Source organism: Apus apus, chromosome 2 (genome assembly GCF_020740795.1).
Source record: "Apus apus isolate bApuApu2 chromosome 2, bApuApu2.pri.cur, whole genome shotgun sequence".
Lineage (NCBI taxonomy): Eukaryota > Metazoa > Chordata > Aves > Apodiformes > Apodidae > Apus > Apus apus.
This window is the reverse complement of record NC_067283.1, coordinates 156,472,246-156,484,692: the sequence shown is the minus strand read 5'-3', so window position 1 is coordinate 156,484,692 and position 12,447 is coordinate 156,472,246. Positions and strand designations below refer to the sequence as shown.

The 12,447-nt window shown below is 55.7% G+C and overlaps 1 protein-coding gene across 5 annotated transcripts in view; it reads left to right on the top strand.

The window, feature by feature from the left end:
* HSF1 (heat shock transcription factor 1) overlaps positions 1-12,447 on the top strand; it is a 40,483-nt gene that overhangs the window by 4,266 nt on the left and 23,770 nt on the right. For all 5 annotated transcript variants that reach the window (XM_051611403.1, XM_051611401.1, XM_051611402.1 and 2 more), the window contains exon 4: positions 2,666-2,790. In XM_051611403.1, coding sequence (XP_051467363.1) covers positions 2,666-2,790 — 125 coding nt within the window. The remainder of the gene's footprint in view (positions 1-2,665; positions 2,791-12,447) is intronic.

Below are 12,447 nucleotides of genomic sequence, written 5' to 3'. Positions count from 1 at the left end.
AGCTGAGCTTCATGGAGGGAGCTTTGCTGAGTCCTCTGGAGGGGCTGAGGAGCAGTGGTGCCCTTCAGGGGGAGGAAGAGGGATCAGGAGCTGCAGCCTGGGCAGCTTCAAGGGATGAAAAAGCCCCACAGAGGACAGACCCATGGGATCATTGGGTGGGAAAAGCCCTTTAGGATCTTCCAGTTGTCCCAACCCTGCCAAGGCCACTCCTGACCCATGTCCCCAAAGATGCCATCAGAGCAGGCAGGAAGGTGACAGGTTGGGGTCCAAAGCCTCATGCTGTGGTGCAAAGGAGAAGCTCTGTCCCCAGACCTGAGCACGTGAGGGACTTTCAGCTCTGCCCCAGTCCTGCCTTGGTCCTTCTTCCAGAATCAGTCACCTTAAATGTCACAATTAATTAACTTCAGGTGTGGTCAAACTTGAAGGGACAGAATTGCTTAAAGAAATGAACCTTTTCTCACCAATGAGGAAGTGAAACTAAAGCTTTTCAATGACTTCTGAAATAAAAAATCTTACCTATAATACTATAAATTGAGTTAATTAATTCATTACATAAATTGTCAGGGGGGAGGGTGCAGTGTGGGTGTGTGGTTGGCTCCCCTTCCCAATCTGCTTGGATTTGATCCCTTGTTTTCCATAAATCATGGAGGATGTTCCATCAGTTATTCAGGACAACAGACTCAGGACAACAGAGCCACTTTGCTTCTCCAGATAAAACTGTAATCATTTGTGAGTGCATGAAGTATGAATGGATTTAGATAATTATAAATTATAATTGTATACATTAATGTATGTACTTACAAATTGTAAATGAGTGAAAAGGTGACTCTGGAGCAACCCATGTAGCAACTGGGGGTAAAAACTGATCCCAGAGTTGGGCAGCACCCTGTTGAGAGTGGTTTGATGGGCAGTAACTTGAGGCAGAACAGCAGATGTGAGGAGATGTGGGATCTGGTGGGGGAAGGAGGAAGAGGAAGGACGAGGGGCCTGGATTAGCACCCCCTGCACAGGCAGGGACACCTCCCAGCAGCCCAGGCTGCTCCAAGCCCCATCCAACCTGCCCTGCAACACTGCCAGGGATGGGGCAGCCACAGCTTCCCTGGGCAACCTGGGCCAGGCTCTCCCCACCCTCACAGCCCAGAATTTCTCCCTCCCATCTCAGCTCCAGCTCCCTCTGCCAGCTGGAAACCCTTCCCCCTGCTCCCATCCCTCCCTGCCCTTGTCCCAAGCCCCTCCCCAGCTTTCCTGGAGCCCCTTCAGGCCCTGGAAGGTGCTCTCAGGTCTCCCTGGAGCCTTCTCTCTCCAGGTTGGACACCCCAACTCTCCCAGCTCACTCATTAATTACTGAAGACAGCAATTAGGCAGCTTGAGCAGGCAAAGCAGGAGTTAAAGGGCAGATGGGCTGCTGCAGGCAGAAGGGCAGGTCTCCTCCAGAGGTCCCTGCCAGCAGCTGGTGGCTCCACATCCTCACGGTCTCCACCACAGGGGTTGGAGCAGCTGAGGATTCTGAGCAGAGGGTTTAATTTGTTCAGATCCAGCCCTGCTGAGCAGAGACCCCTGGGGGGCTTCCTGAGAGCTGTGCCATGTCAGGGCTGTGGAGCTGCCAAGCTTAGAGGGGGGAGCATCTCACCTACAACAGCAGCTTCTCCCCACCTGCCCAGTCAGAGGCCCCAGAGATCCCTTTAGATCCTTCTGGGGTGTTTGTCCCCTGTGGAAAAGTCTGAAGAACTGAATTTCTTAGTGGAAATGGCACTTGGGGCTAAGGGAGAGCACCTGGGGACAGGGAGAAACTCTGGGCTGTGAGGGTGGGGAGAGCCTGGCCCAGGTTGCCCAGGGAAGCTGTGGCTGCCCCATCCCTGGCAGTGTTGAAGGGCAGGTTGGATGGGGCTTGGAGCAGCCTGGGCTGCTGGGAGGTGTCCCTGCCCATGCAGGGGTGGCACTGGGTGGGCTTTGAGGTCCCCCCAACCCAACTCATTCCATGGTTCTGTGATCTGGCTCCATGGCAGAGCAGTGAGCAGCCCCCTGCATCCTGCTTTGCTTGGATATGTGGAAAAGGATGAGATGTTTCTCCAGCCCACCCTTCAGGACTCACAAATGGCCCTGGAGAAGCTCCTAAGGATTTTTGGAGCTCCTGGTGTCAAGTCTTGCTCTCTCGTGCTGTCAGTACCTGGGCTGTGACTTCAAGACTGAATGATCCTTGAGGTCCTTCCAGCCCAGCCCAGCCCATGGGTCTGTGATCCTTAGCCAGGACAGATGCTGAGCTCCCTGCAGGCAGCAAAACCATCTGGAATTGTGTGAGAGGAACGTTTCCTCTGTGGTGCCTCCTGGTCTTGGTGGCTGCACAGTTTTAGTTTTAGGTTGGTCATAAATGAGATGGTTTTGGCCCCCCTGAAGGGCTGTGCAGCTGCTCTGCAGACCTTCCCTCTGACCTCAGCATCACATTTCTGAGCCAAAAAAGATACTTTTTGGGGGGGGGGTTCAACAGGATCTGGTGTTTGCAAAGAGAAAACTCACTTTGTGGGTGGCTGGTTTGGGTCCCTTGGCACGAGGGCCCTGGGTGCCACTGCAGGGGGGGAGAGGGATTAGCTGTGGGACCAGCTCAGGAGCTTCAGTAAGGGTCTGGCAGGGGGGGAACCTCAGTGGGCTCTTCCTTTTGTGTCTCCAGGTGTCCAGCATCAAGAATGAGGACATAAAGGTTCGGCAGGACAACGTGACCAAGCTGCTGACTGACATCCAGGTGATGAAGGGGAAGCAGGAGAGCATGGACTCCAAGCTGATGGCCATGAAGCAGTATGTATGTGGGGAGGGGGTGGCAGGACAGCCAGGGCAGCTTGCCCACTGGTTCCTTTCCTGAACACCTTGTTTTGAAGGCCTCCTGAGAGAGGAGGCTGCTGCTGCTCCCTGCTCCACCTTCCAGGTGTCTCCTGGGCTTGGGAGGCTCCCTGCTGAGGGCCAGGAGGGGGTGGTTGTTGGAGGGACCTTCTGAACGTGGTTAAAACCTCACTGAAGACCTGGTGTCACTGCAGCCAGAGCTGTGACCCCAGACACAGAGTGAAGCTGCTTTGGAGGACAGCTCTGCTCTGGGGTGTGGGTTGGAAGGGTTGGGGAGACCTTAGGAATGTCCTTCCCTGGAGCCATCTGGGATTCAGTCCATACATCCTGCTGGATCTTCCCTTGTGATTTACTCTCCTCCCACCAAGCTCTTCTGACTGGTCTTTGGGGTGTTTGAGGAATCTGGGGCAACTTCTCCTCTTGTTCTCATGCTGATTCTCCTCCAGGCTTTTGCCTTCCTCCTTGGTCCCAGTTACATCCTCACTGGATTGTGCTCTCCTGGTGTCTGCAGTTGGGTGGGGATGTCACAGAGAGGATCCCAAGTCCCACCAGCACTTCTTGCCTTCCCTTTAGGGATGGTCAGGGAACTGTTCCTCAGTTGCTTTTTCCCATGTGATGTATAGAATGCAGATCCTGTCACCTGTGCTGAGCCTGTGGGTGACACCAGGAGCTGCCCTGCCCCACAGCAGGGTCTCTCCATCATCTGCCAGTTGGGAGACTTGAACTGAGGCTCTTCAGGTTGCTTTTAAGTTCAGGTGCTTGTTGAGGCCAGTGAAACGGGGGGGGGGGGTGTCTGGTGGTCTTCAGCACCCTCAGAAAGCTTGATTTAAAGCCCTGCTTTTTATTTGCTTGTTTACTCTCTGGTGAATCAGAAATGGGGTTGGGTTGGAGCTCATGGGGACCTTGAAACTCATCCAGTCCCACCCCCTGCACAGACAGGGACACCTCCCACCAGCCCAGGCTGCTCCAACCTGGCCTTGAACACTTCCATGGATGGGGCAGCCACAACATTCCTGGACACCCTGGGCCAGTTTCTCCCCAGTGCAGTTTATTTTCTGCCCAGCTTGTTCATCTCTGCCACTGACTCTGGAGGAATCTGGCCCTGGGTCTGATGGCAACAGGAGCAAGGAGCCCCCAGCCTTGCTGTTCTGAGCAGGAGAGCAGGGTGGGGGATCTCAAGGGGACAGTTTCACAGTGCAAACCTACTTCCTCCACCCTGTGTCCCAAACCCTCCCTTTGCTGGGGTTTCATGGCTCCATCTGGTGCTTGCAGATCACCCCTCTAGCACCCCGGGTGTTCCTGGGAGGGGAGAGAACCTCCTTCTTGTCCAAGGTCCTTCTGGATGATTTTCTTCATCTTTTGTTTGTCCCAGCCTGTTCTCCAGGCTGAGCTTCTCCTCAGGCTCTTTGCAAGGGGAGAAAGAAAAGGAGGTGGTGCCTCCAACCTGTTGGGAAATGGTGGCAGGTGAGAGATGATCCAGGTTGCAGTTTGGTGGGTCTGTGGGCAGCAGAGGTGGCTCTTCCTGTGTCCCCTTCCCAGTGAGCTGAGGGAATGGCCTGGCATGGCTTGGAATGAGAAACTCACCTGCAGCCAACCTTGGGTGACCAGAACCTGGGGTCAGGTTTGAGCCCTTCATGACAAGAAGGACATGGAGGGGCTGGAGCGTGTCCAGGGAAGGACAAGCAGAGCTGGGGAAGGGGCTGGAGCAGAAGGAGAAGGGTCTGGAGAACTTGTGAGGAGCAGCTGAGGGAGCTGGGGGTGTTGAGCCTGGAGCAAAGGAGGCTGAGGGGAGACCTGCTGGCTCTGCAGCTGCCTGAGAGGAGGTTGGAGCCAGGGGGGTCGGGCTCTGCTCCCCAGGAACAAGCCCTGGGACAAGAGGGAACGGCCTCAAGTTGTGCCAGGGGAGGCTGAGGTTGGATCTGGGGAACAATTCCTTCCTGGCAAGGGTTGTCAGGGCCTGGCCCAGGCTGCCCAGGGCAGGGGGGAGTCCCCATCCCTGGAGGGGTTTCCAAGCCCTGGAGATGGTGCTGAGGGACATGGTTTAAGCACTGGACTTGGTAGAGTTGGGTTAGTGGTGGAACTGCAGGATCTTAAAGGTCTTTTCCAAGCAGAACAAGTCTGTGATTCCAGGATTGGAAGGCCCCTTTCCCACCTCCCTGGAAAAGCAATCAGCAATAACCCAAACCAACCAGTTGCTGCTGCTTGGGACACCTCGTGGCTTCTGGCAGCTCTGCTCCCAGCTGCTGTCACCACAGGGTCGTGCTGGAGGCTGCAGCTTCTTCATGGTTGGTTTCTGCCCCTTGCAGGAAGAACAAGCCACATCAAGAGCCACCTCTAAACCAAAGAGCCTCTCGTGGTCCCACCACGGGCTCCTCGTCTCTGTTTCTGTGCCTTTTGCAGCCCCTGGCACGTTTTGAGATGAAGTGTCTGGGCTCACAGCCCTGCCTTGGGGTCCACAGGGCTCCTTCCAGGTCTCCAGGTCACGTCCTGGGTCCTTCCAGGTCTCCAGGTCACGTCCTGGCTGCTCCATCAGCTCTGGCTGGAGCCACCATTAGCGTTATTAATTACCAGTGGTCTGGACACCACTAGGTGGAGTGCCTGGAGCAGGGCTGGCAGCTCCTGAGGCACAGGATGGACAAGCTCTCCCAGCAGCTGAGCTGCCCCCCCCCTCGTTCAGGGGGATCATTATGAAGCCATTAATACCAGTGGGTTTGGCCCGAGCTCCATCCTCTGCCCCAGAGCTGGTTTGGTCACTGGTATGACTGGAAGAGCTGAAGGACTGGGGAGCAGGGCAGGTCTGGGAGCTCTGGAGTGGGGTGGTGGGACCACCAGTGTGGGGGTGATGTACCCCAAGGAGGCCCTGAAGGTTCTGGGGGGGAACATCCAGCTGCAGCTTTCCATGGCTGTGACATCATGTCATGGAACCGTGGGATGGTTTGGGTTGGAAGGGACCTTCTAGATCATCCAGTTCCAACCCCCCTGCATGGGCAGGGACACCTCCCAGCAGCCCAGGCTGCTCCAAGCCCCATCCAACCTGCCCTTCAACACTGCCAGGGATGGGGCAGCCACAGCTTCCCTGGGCAGCCTGGGCCAGGCTCTCCCCACCCTCACAGGGAAGAATTTCTCCCTGATGTCTCCCATGACCCTCCTCTCCTCCAGGGCCACGGAGCAGTTTCTGGGTGCCTGGGACCCTCCAGCCTTGGTTCCTTTTCTCTGGCTCTGGGTGCACTTGGAGCTGGAGGCAGGGGCTCCTCTGCAGCTCAACACACCAGGTGCCATTTGCATTAAGCTGCTTTTTTGGCACGAAAAGAGGTTTCTGGTCACGATTTGTCTTCTCCTGAAGGTCTTGGAAGCAGATTGAAAACACATCTGGGTTGAAGCGAGGAGAGGGAAAGCAGTTCTGGGGGGTTGGGCTGGTTTGAATTGGAGATCATCTTTGGCACATCCCACCTCATGCTGGTGGTGAAGGGCTTTTTATTGTCCAGCTGTGAATGGACCTTCTCCAACCTCCTCAGCTCTAAACAAGTCTTCTGGAAAGCTGAGGGAACGACCAAACCCACCCCTGCTGCTGGATAATCTGCTGTCAGGCTCCAGCACTGGCAGCTGATGGGAACCAGGGAATGATGGAGATGATGGAAAGCAGAGCAGCTGAACTTGGGACGGGGAGATATTTCTTCTCCCTTGTCAGCAGCTCCTTCAGCAGGGCCTGGTGATCTCCACAGGGGCTGGGACATCGTGTCCCTGCAGGGCCAGGGAATCTCCCCCTGCTTCCCTTGGCTTCATCTCCACTTCTGGCCTCTTAGCTTGACAGATTTGCAGGGTTTTTGTTAGTTTTAGGGCTTTTTTTCTTTGCTTCTGCTGGAAAACAGAAGCCTCTTGTCTTCCTCCAGGTATTTTATGGGTCTCTGGGGATTTTTTATTAAAAAAACCAAGCCAGCTGCAGGTGAAACAAGTGTCTGAAGTGTCTGAGCTCAGGGAGGGTTTTAGAGTTCTCTGTGTCCCCTGGAGCTGAAGGTCACATTGCAGCACGATTTCCTTGCCCTGCTAATTGCCTCCTGGAGAAAGATGTGCAAGAAGAGCCAACCTCCTCACTCCAGAGCAACCAGGAGTCTCCTTTCACTCTTGGCAGGAGTTGGAGCTTCCACCCAGGCTGGCTGGGGGGCTGGGGGCCTGGGGGGTGCTCCTCTGTCCTCACCTGCTCTGTCACACTGAACTGCCTGGGAAGGGCTGGTGCTGAGCTGGAGTTTGTCCCTCCCTTTGTCAGGAGGTGAAATTTACTGGAGCATGTGAAGAAAAGCCCTTCAGGTGCTTCTGTGTGGGTTCAGCAAGTGGGTTGGTTGGGGCCAGGCTGGGGTCTCCAGCACAGGAAGGACACGGAGCTGCTGGAGAGGCCAGAGGAGGCCCCGGAGATGCTGGGAGGGCTGGAGCAGCTCTGCTCTGGAGCCAGGCTGGGAGAGCTGGGGTGTTCAGCCTGGAGAAGAGAAGGCTCCAGGGAGACCTGAGAGCACCTTCCAGTGCCTGAAGGGGCTCCAGGAAAGCTGGGGAGGGGCTTGGGCCAAGGGCAGGGAGGGATGGGAGCAGGGGGAAGGGTTTCCAGCTGGCAGAGGGAGCTGGAGCTGAGATGGGAGGGAGAAATTCTGGGCTGTGAGGGTGGGGAGAGCCTGGCCCAGGTTGCCCAGGGAAGCTGTGGCTGCCCCATCCCTGGCAGTGTTGAAGGGCAGGTTGGATGGGGCTTGGAGCAGCCTGGGCTGCTGGGAGGTGTCCCTGCCCGTGCAGGGGTGGCACTGGGTGGGCTCTGAGGTCCCTCTGACCGAAGCCCCTCTGAGATCTTGGTGTCAGTTTTGCACAACTCCTGCTGTGCTCCCACCCAGTCTCACCACAACCACTGCCCAGGTCAAGCACTGGTCACTGAACATCCTCTTGGGGCTGATGTGTTGGGGGAGCCCCTTGGGGAGTTGCTCCTCATTCTCAGCCCCATCAGCAGCTCCTTCTCAGTGCAGAGGCCCAGCCAGGAGGACTCCTCCCAGGTTGGCTGCATTAATCACCCTGATATCAAAGGGTAATTAAGGCTCTCGTGTCACTAAACACTTAATTTACCAGCAGCTTCTTCCCCACCTGAGCATCTGGGAGGTACTGGCCTCCCTGGGAGAGTCTTTTTGTCACTGCTTTTATCTTCCACTGTTTTTACACTGGAAACTCCTCAGGAACCACCACAGGAGGAGGGACAGGAGCCCCCAGGGAGGAGCAGCAGCTGCTGAACCCTCTGCCTTCCAGGGATGTCCTGGAGCAAAGAATGTTTCTTAATTACACTCATTTTTGAGCAGGTTCTTGACCTAGAATTTCTGCAGTTTCTTGTGGCCTCCCTTCTGCTTTGGTAGCTTCTGGAATGGCACCTTCTCCAAGCCAAGAGTCTTCTTCTGGGCTTTTAGAGCTTGGAGCTGGTTGGGTTTTAACCTGATTATTGCAATGGAAGTGACTCTGGTGGCTGCACACGAGCTCCCGGGTTCTGAGCCACAGAAGGACAAGGGGGAATGGATGAAAACTGGGAGAGGGGAGATGGAGGTTGGACATGAGGAGGAAATTCTGGGCTGTGAGGGTGGGGAGAGCCTGGCCCAGGTTGCCCAGGGAAGCTGTGGCTGCCCCATCCCTGGCAGTGTTGAAGGGCAGGTTGGATGGGGCTTGGATTTATCTCAAATCCTCCTCTTTCCCAGCTCTGTGTCTGTAATTCCTCACCTCTTGGGTCCTTCCTGCAGCTCCATAAGGAGAGAGGTTTAGTGTAACGTCAGGTGTGGTGGCACACGTGGCTTCTGGGACTATGAACAAGAAAACAGCACTTGGGTTTCTTCTTATCTGTGTGTGTCTAGTGGAGGAGCAGAAGCAGACAATGGGTTTCTGTGGCATTGCCCTGGAAAAGAGCTGCAGGAATTATGTTGCAAGGGTAACAAAAGTAGCCTGAACACAAGAAGGATGGGAGACCAAACCAGTGCTCCCAGTGGAGACACTGGTGGGGCTGCATCTTGGATTCTGGGGTCAGGTTTGGGTGAGGAAAGGGACGTGGAGGGGCTGGAGCGTGTCCAGGGAAGGGCCCCAGAGCTGGGGAAGGGGCTGGAGCAGAAGGAGAAGGGTCTGGAGAACTTTTGAGGAGCAGCTGAGGGAGCTGGGGGTGTCCAGCCTGGAGCCAAGGAGGCTGAGGGGAGACCTGCTGGCTCTGCAGCTGCCTGAGAGGAGGTTGGAGCCAGGGGGGTCGAGCTCTGCTCCCCAGGAACAAGCCCTGGGACAAGAGGGAACGGCCTCAAGTTGTGCCAGGGGAGGCTGAGGTTGGATCTGGGGAACAATTCCTTCCTGGCAAGGGTTGTCAGGGCCTGGCCCAGGCTGCCCAGGGCAGGGGGGGAGTCCCCATCCCTGGAGGGGTTTCCAAGCCCTGGAGATGGTGCTGAGGGACACGGGGCAGGGGTGGCCTTGGCAGGGCTGAGGGAACAGTTGGACTGGAGGATCCTAAAGGACTTTTCCAACCCAACCCATCCCATGACATTGTAATTCCAAGCTTCCTTTCACTTCCTCACTCTGTGCTCAAGCCCCTCTTGGATCTGCTCTGCTCTTCCCACCTCCATGGACACAGTTCCACTCTGGTCACTTGGATCTGTGCTACTTCAGGCAGGCCCTGCCCCAGGGCTTCTTGGGAGGGAACCAAGCTAATTAGAGATGGTCACATTAATTAGGCAATGTGAGCAAGGGCCATTAACCACTGAACAGGCTGCCAAGGGAGGTGGTTGAATCTGCACCCCTGGGGGTGTTCCAAAGCTGTGTAGATGGTGCTGAGGGACATGGGTCAGTGGTGGCCTTGGTAGAGGTGGGTTGACGTTGGTAGAGTTGGGTTAATGGTTGTTAGAAGTGGGTTGTTGGTAGAGTTGGGTTATGGTTGGTAGAGGTGGGTTGTGGTTGGGAGAGTTGGGTTAATGGTTGGTAGAGGTGGGTTGAGGTAGAACTTGGTGATCTTAGAAGTCTTTTCCAACCAGAAGGTTCTGTGGTTCTGATTTGTGCTCTGCACTCTGTTTCCACATCTGCTGCTCTTCCTTTTTGTCCTCCCCACTGGCGTTTTGTTGCCTGAACTCTGGCTCTTCCAGCCTTGCTCCAAGTCTGTGGTCCCTGCTTTTACGACCTCTAACTTGGACAATTGTAACATGTTGTTTTATGGCCTTCCCAGACAAAGGGTCCTCCAGGCTCCAGCTGTTCAGAGACAGGGGCCAAATCTCTCCCCTGGTCTTGAGGGACCTGGGCTGGCTCAGAGTCAAACATCAGCTTGATCTCCAACTTGCTTTGATGGCTCCTGACACTGAGAGTGACAGGGGACCTGGGCCTTTTATCTGCTGGGGCTTCTTAGGAGCTTACTCACTGCTTGAGCTCCTCTGAACTGGTTTTATTGGTCATTCCAAACCAGAGGTGAAAGACCCCTGGATTTCTCGTGTTCCAGAGCAGCCAGCTCAGCCTGGCATTAATTACCACCACGGGCAGCTGAGGAAGTAACCCAGCTGGCATCTCCTGCCCCTGGCATGTGGAGGAAGCTGCTTCCCAGCAGGGTTGTGTGCACGGGCGCTGAGGGGCTTTTATCCCTCTTGCTGTGGGCTCCTTGGCAGGAATCTCACCAGTTCTGGAGGCACCAGCTCTTGGCAGCAGGTTCACCCACCTCTCCAGTGGCCTTTTGCCTGGCACTGTCCTGGTCTCTGTGCCTTGTCTTCATTCATTTGCTTTTCCAGAGAATCCTGAAGGAATTCTTGCACCATCCGTGGAGGGATTCACAGTCCCTGGAGGGTTTTCCAAGCCCTGGAGATGGTGCTGAGGGACATGGGGCAGGGGTGGCCTGGGCAGGGCTGGGGGAACGGGTGGGCTGGATGATGCCTAAAGGGCAAACGAGTTGCTCCATCCACCTCTGTGAGACCCCAGGCTAATGACTCTTCTTTTGGGCAACCGTTCATGCTCAAAACCATCTTGTTTGTTGCCTTTCTGAAAAAAATCCAGGGATTTCTGCAGCTCTGGAGAACTTTGTTGTGCCCTGAGGCTCAGTCCAACTGTCCTGTTGTGCTCTGGTTGGTGACTTCTTCTGGAGATGTCCCGTGTTCTTCTCCCCAGCTCTCCCTAGGACACAGGTTCTTCTGAACAGTTTGTGGGGTCATGAAGCTCTTCAAGATGTTTTGCTTGAAAATTGAGATTAAATCCTCACTGGGCAGTGATCAAACCTGTTGCTCTGCACCCAGAGTCTTCATGGCTTCCTCCTGGACTCCTCCAGGGAGACCTCAGAGATGAAGCCCAGAACCCCCTGTGTCCTGGGCTGCATCCCCAGCAGGTGACCAGCAGGGCCAGGAGGGGATTGTTCCCTCTGCTGAGACCCCCTGCAGGGCTGGGGCCAGGCTGGGGTCCCCAGCACAGGAAGGACACGGAGCTGCTGGAGAGGCCAGAGGAGGCCCCGGAGATGCTGGGAGGGCTGGAGCAGCTCTGCTCTGGAGCCAGGCTGGGAGAGCTGGGGTGTTCAGCCTGGAGAAGAGAAGGCTCCAGGGAGACCTGAGAGCACCTTCCAGTGCCTGAAGGGGCTCCAGGAAAGCTGGGGAGGGACTTGGGACAAGGGCAGGGAGGGATGGGAGCAGGGGGAAGGGTTTCCAGCTGGCAGAGGGAGCTGGAGCTGAGATGTGAGGGAGAAATTCTGGGCTGTGAGGGTGGGGAGAGCCTGGCCCAGGTTGCCCAGGGGAGCTGTGGCTGCCCCATCCCTGGCAGTGTTGAAGGGCAGGTTGGATGGGGCTTGGAGCAGCCTGGGCTGCTGGGAGGTGTCCCTGCCCATGCAGGGGTGGCACTGGGTGGGCTCTAAGGTCCCTCCAACCCAAACCATGACTTGATGAACCTAGGAAATGCTGTGCTCCTTCCAGGGCACAGGCCTCTCCTGACTGGTTCCCATGTGGTTCAGCTGCTCTTTGCACCCACAAACACTTCCTCACTTTGTAGATCTTTTTTAGTCCTGAGAAAGTCCCCAAAAAGTGCCTCTTCCCAGTTTATCTGTTGCCACTTTTGGATACAAAGGAGCCTTTTTGCTTCAAGCAGCTCTACCAACCTCTGCTCAACCCCAGCAAGTGGCTTGTCCTGGTGTCAGACCCGCCGGGTGGGTCATTTGAGTTCGTATTGACAAGGGAAAAGGACTTTTTTGTTCCATCAAGGCCCACAAATCACCCCCTTCATCCTCATTACAATGTTGTGCCCCAAACCAGCTGTGCCCAGCAGCTGGGAGTGTCTTGGGGCTGCCAGTGGGACAATCAAACATCTCTAATAAAGCCTTTTTAGAGGCTCTGTGATTTTGCAGGAGTTCAGATAATTACAGCAGCCTTTGATTATCCAGGCAAACCCCCCTTCCTTATCACTGGCAGGTGAAGGAGCCAAAGGGAATCACGGCAGGGAAGGAACAAAGGATCCCAGTGAGTAACCCCAAGGGCCCCAAACACCTTTGCTGATGTCATCAGGGCTGATGACATCACAGAGACAGAAGGGTCAGGAGCAGGCAGGGTGATCAAAGCCCACAGACCCAGCACAGAAATGAGGGCTCTTCAGGCTTGGAGATCAAAGGGGCCCGTCAGG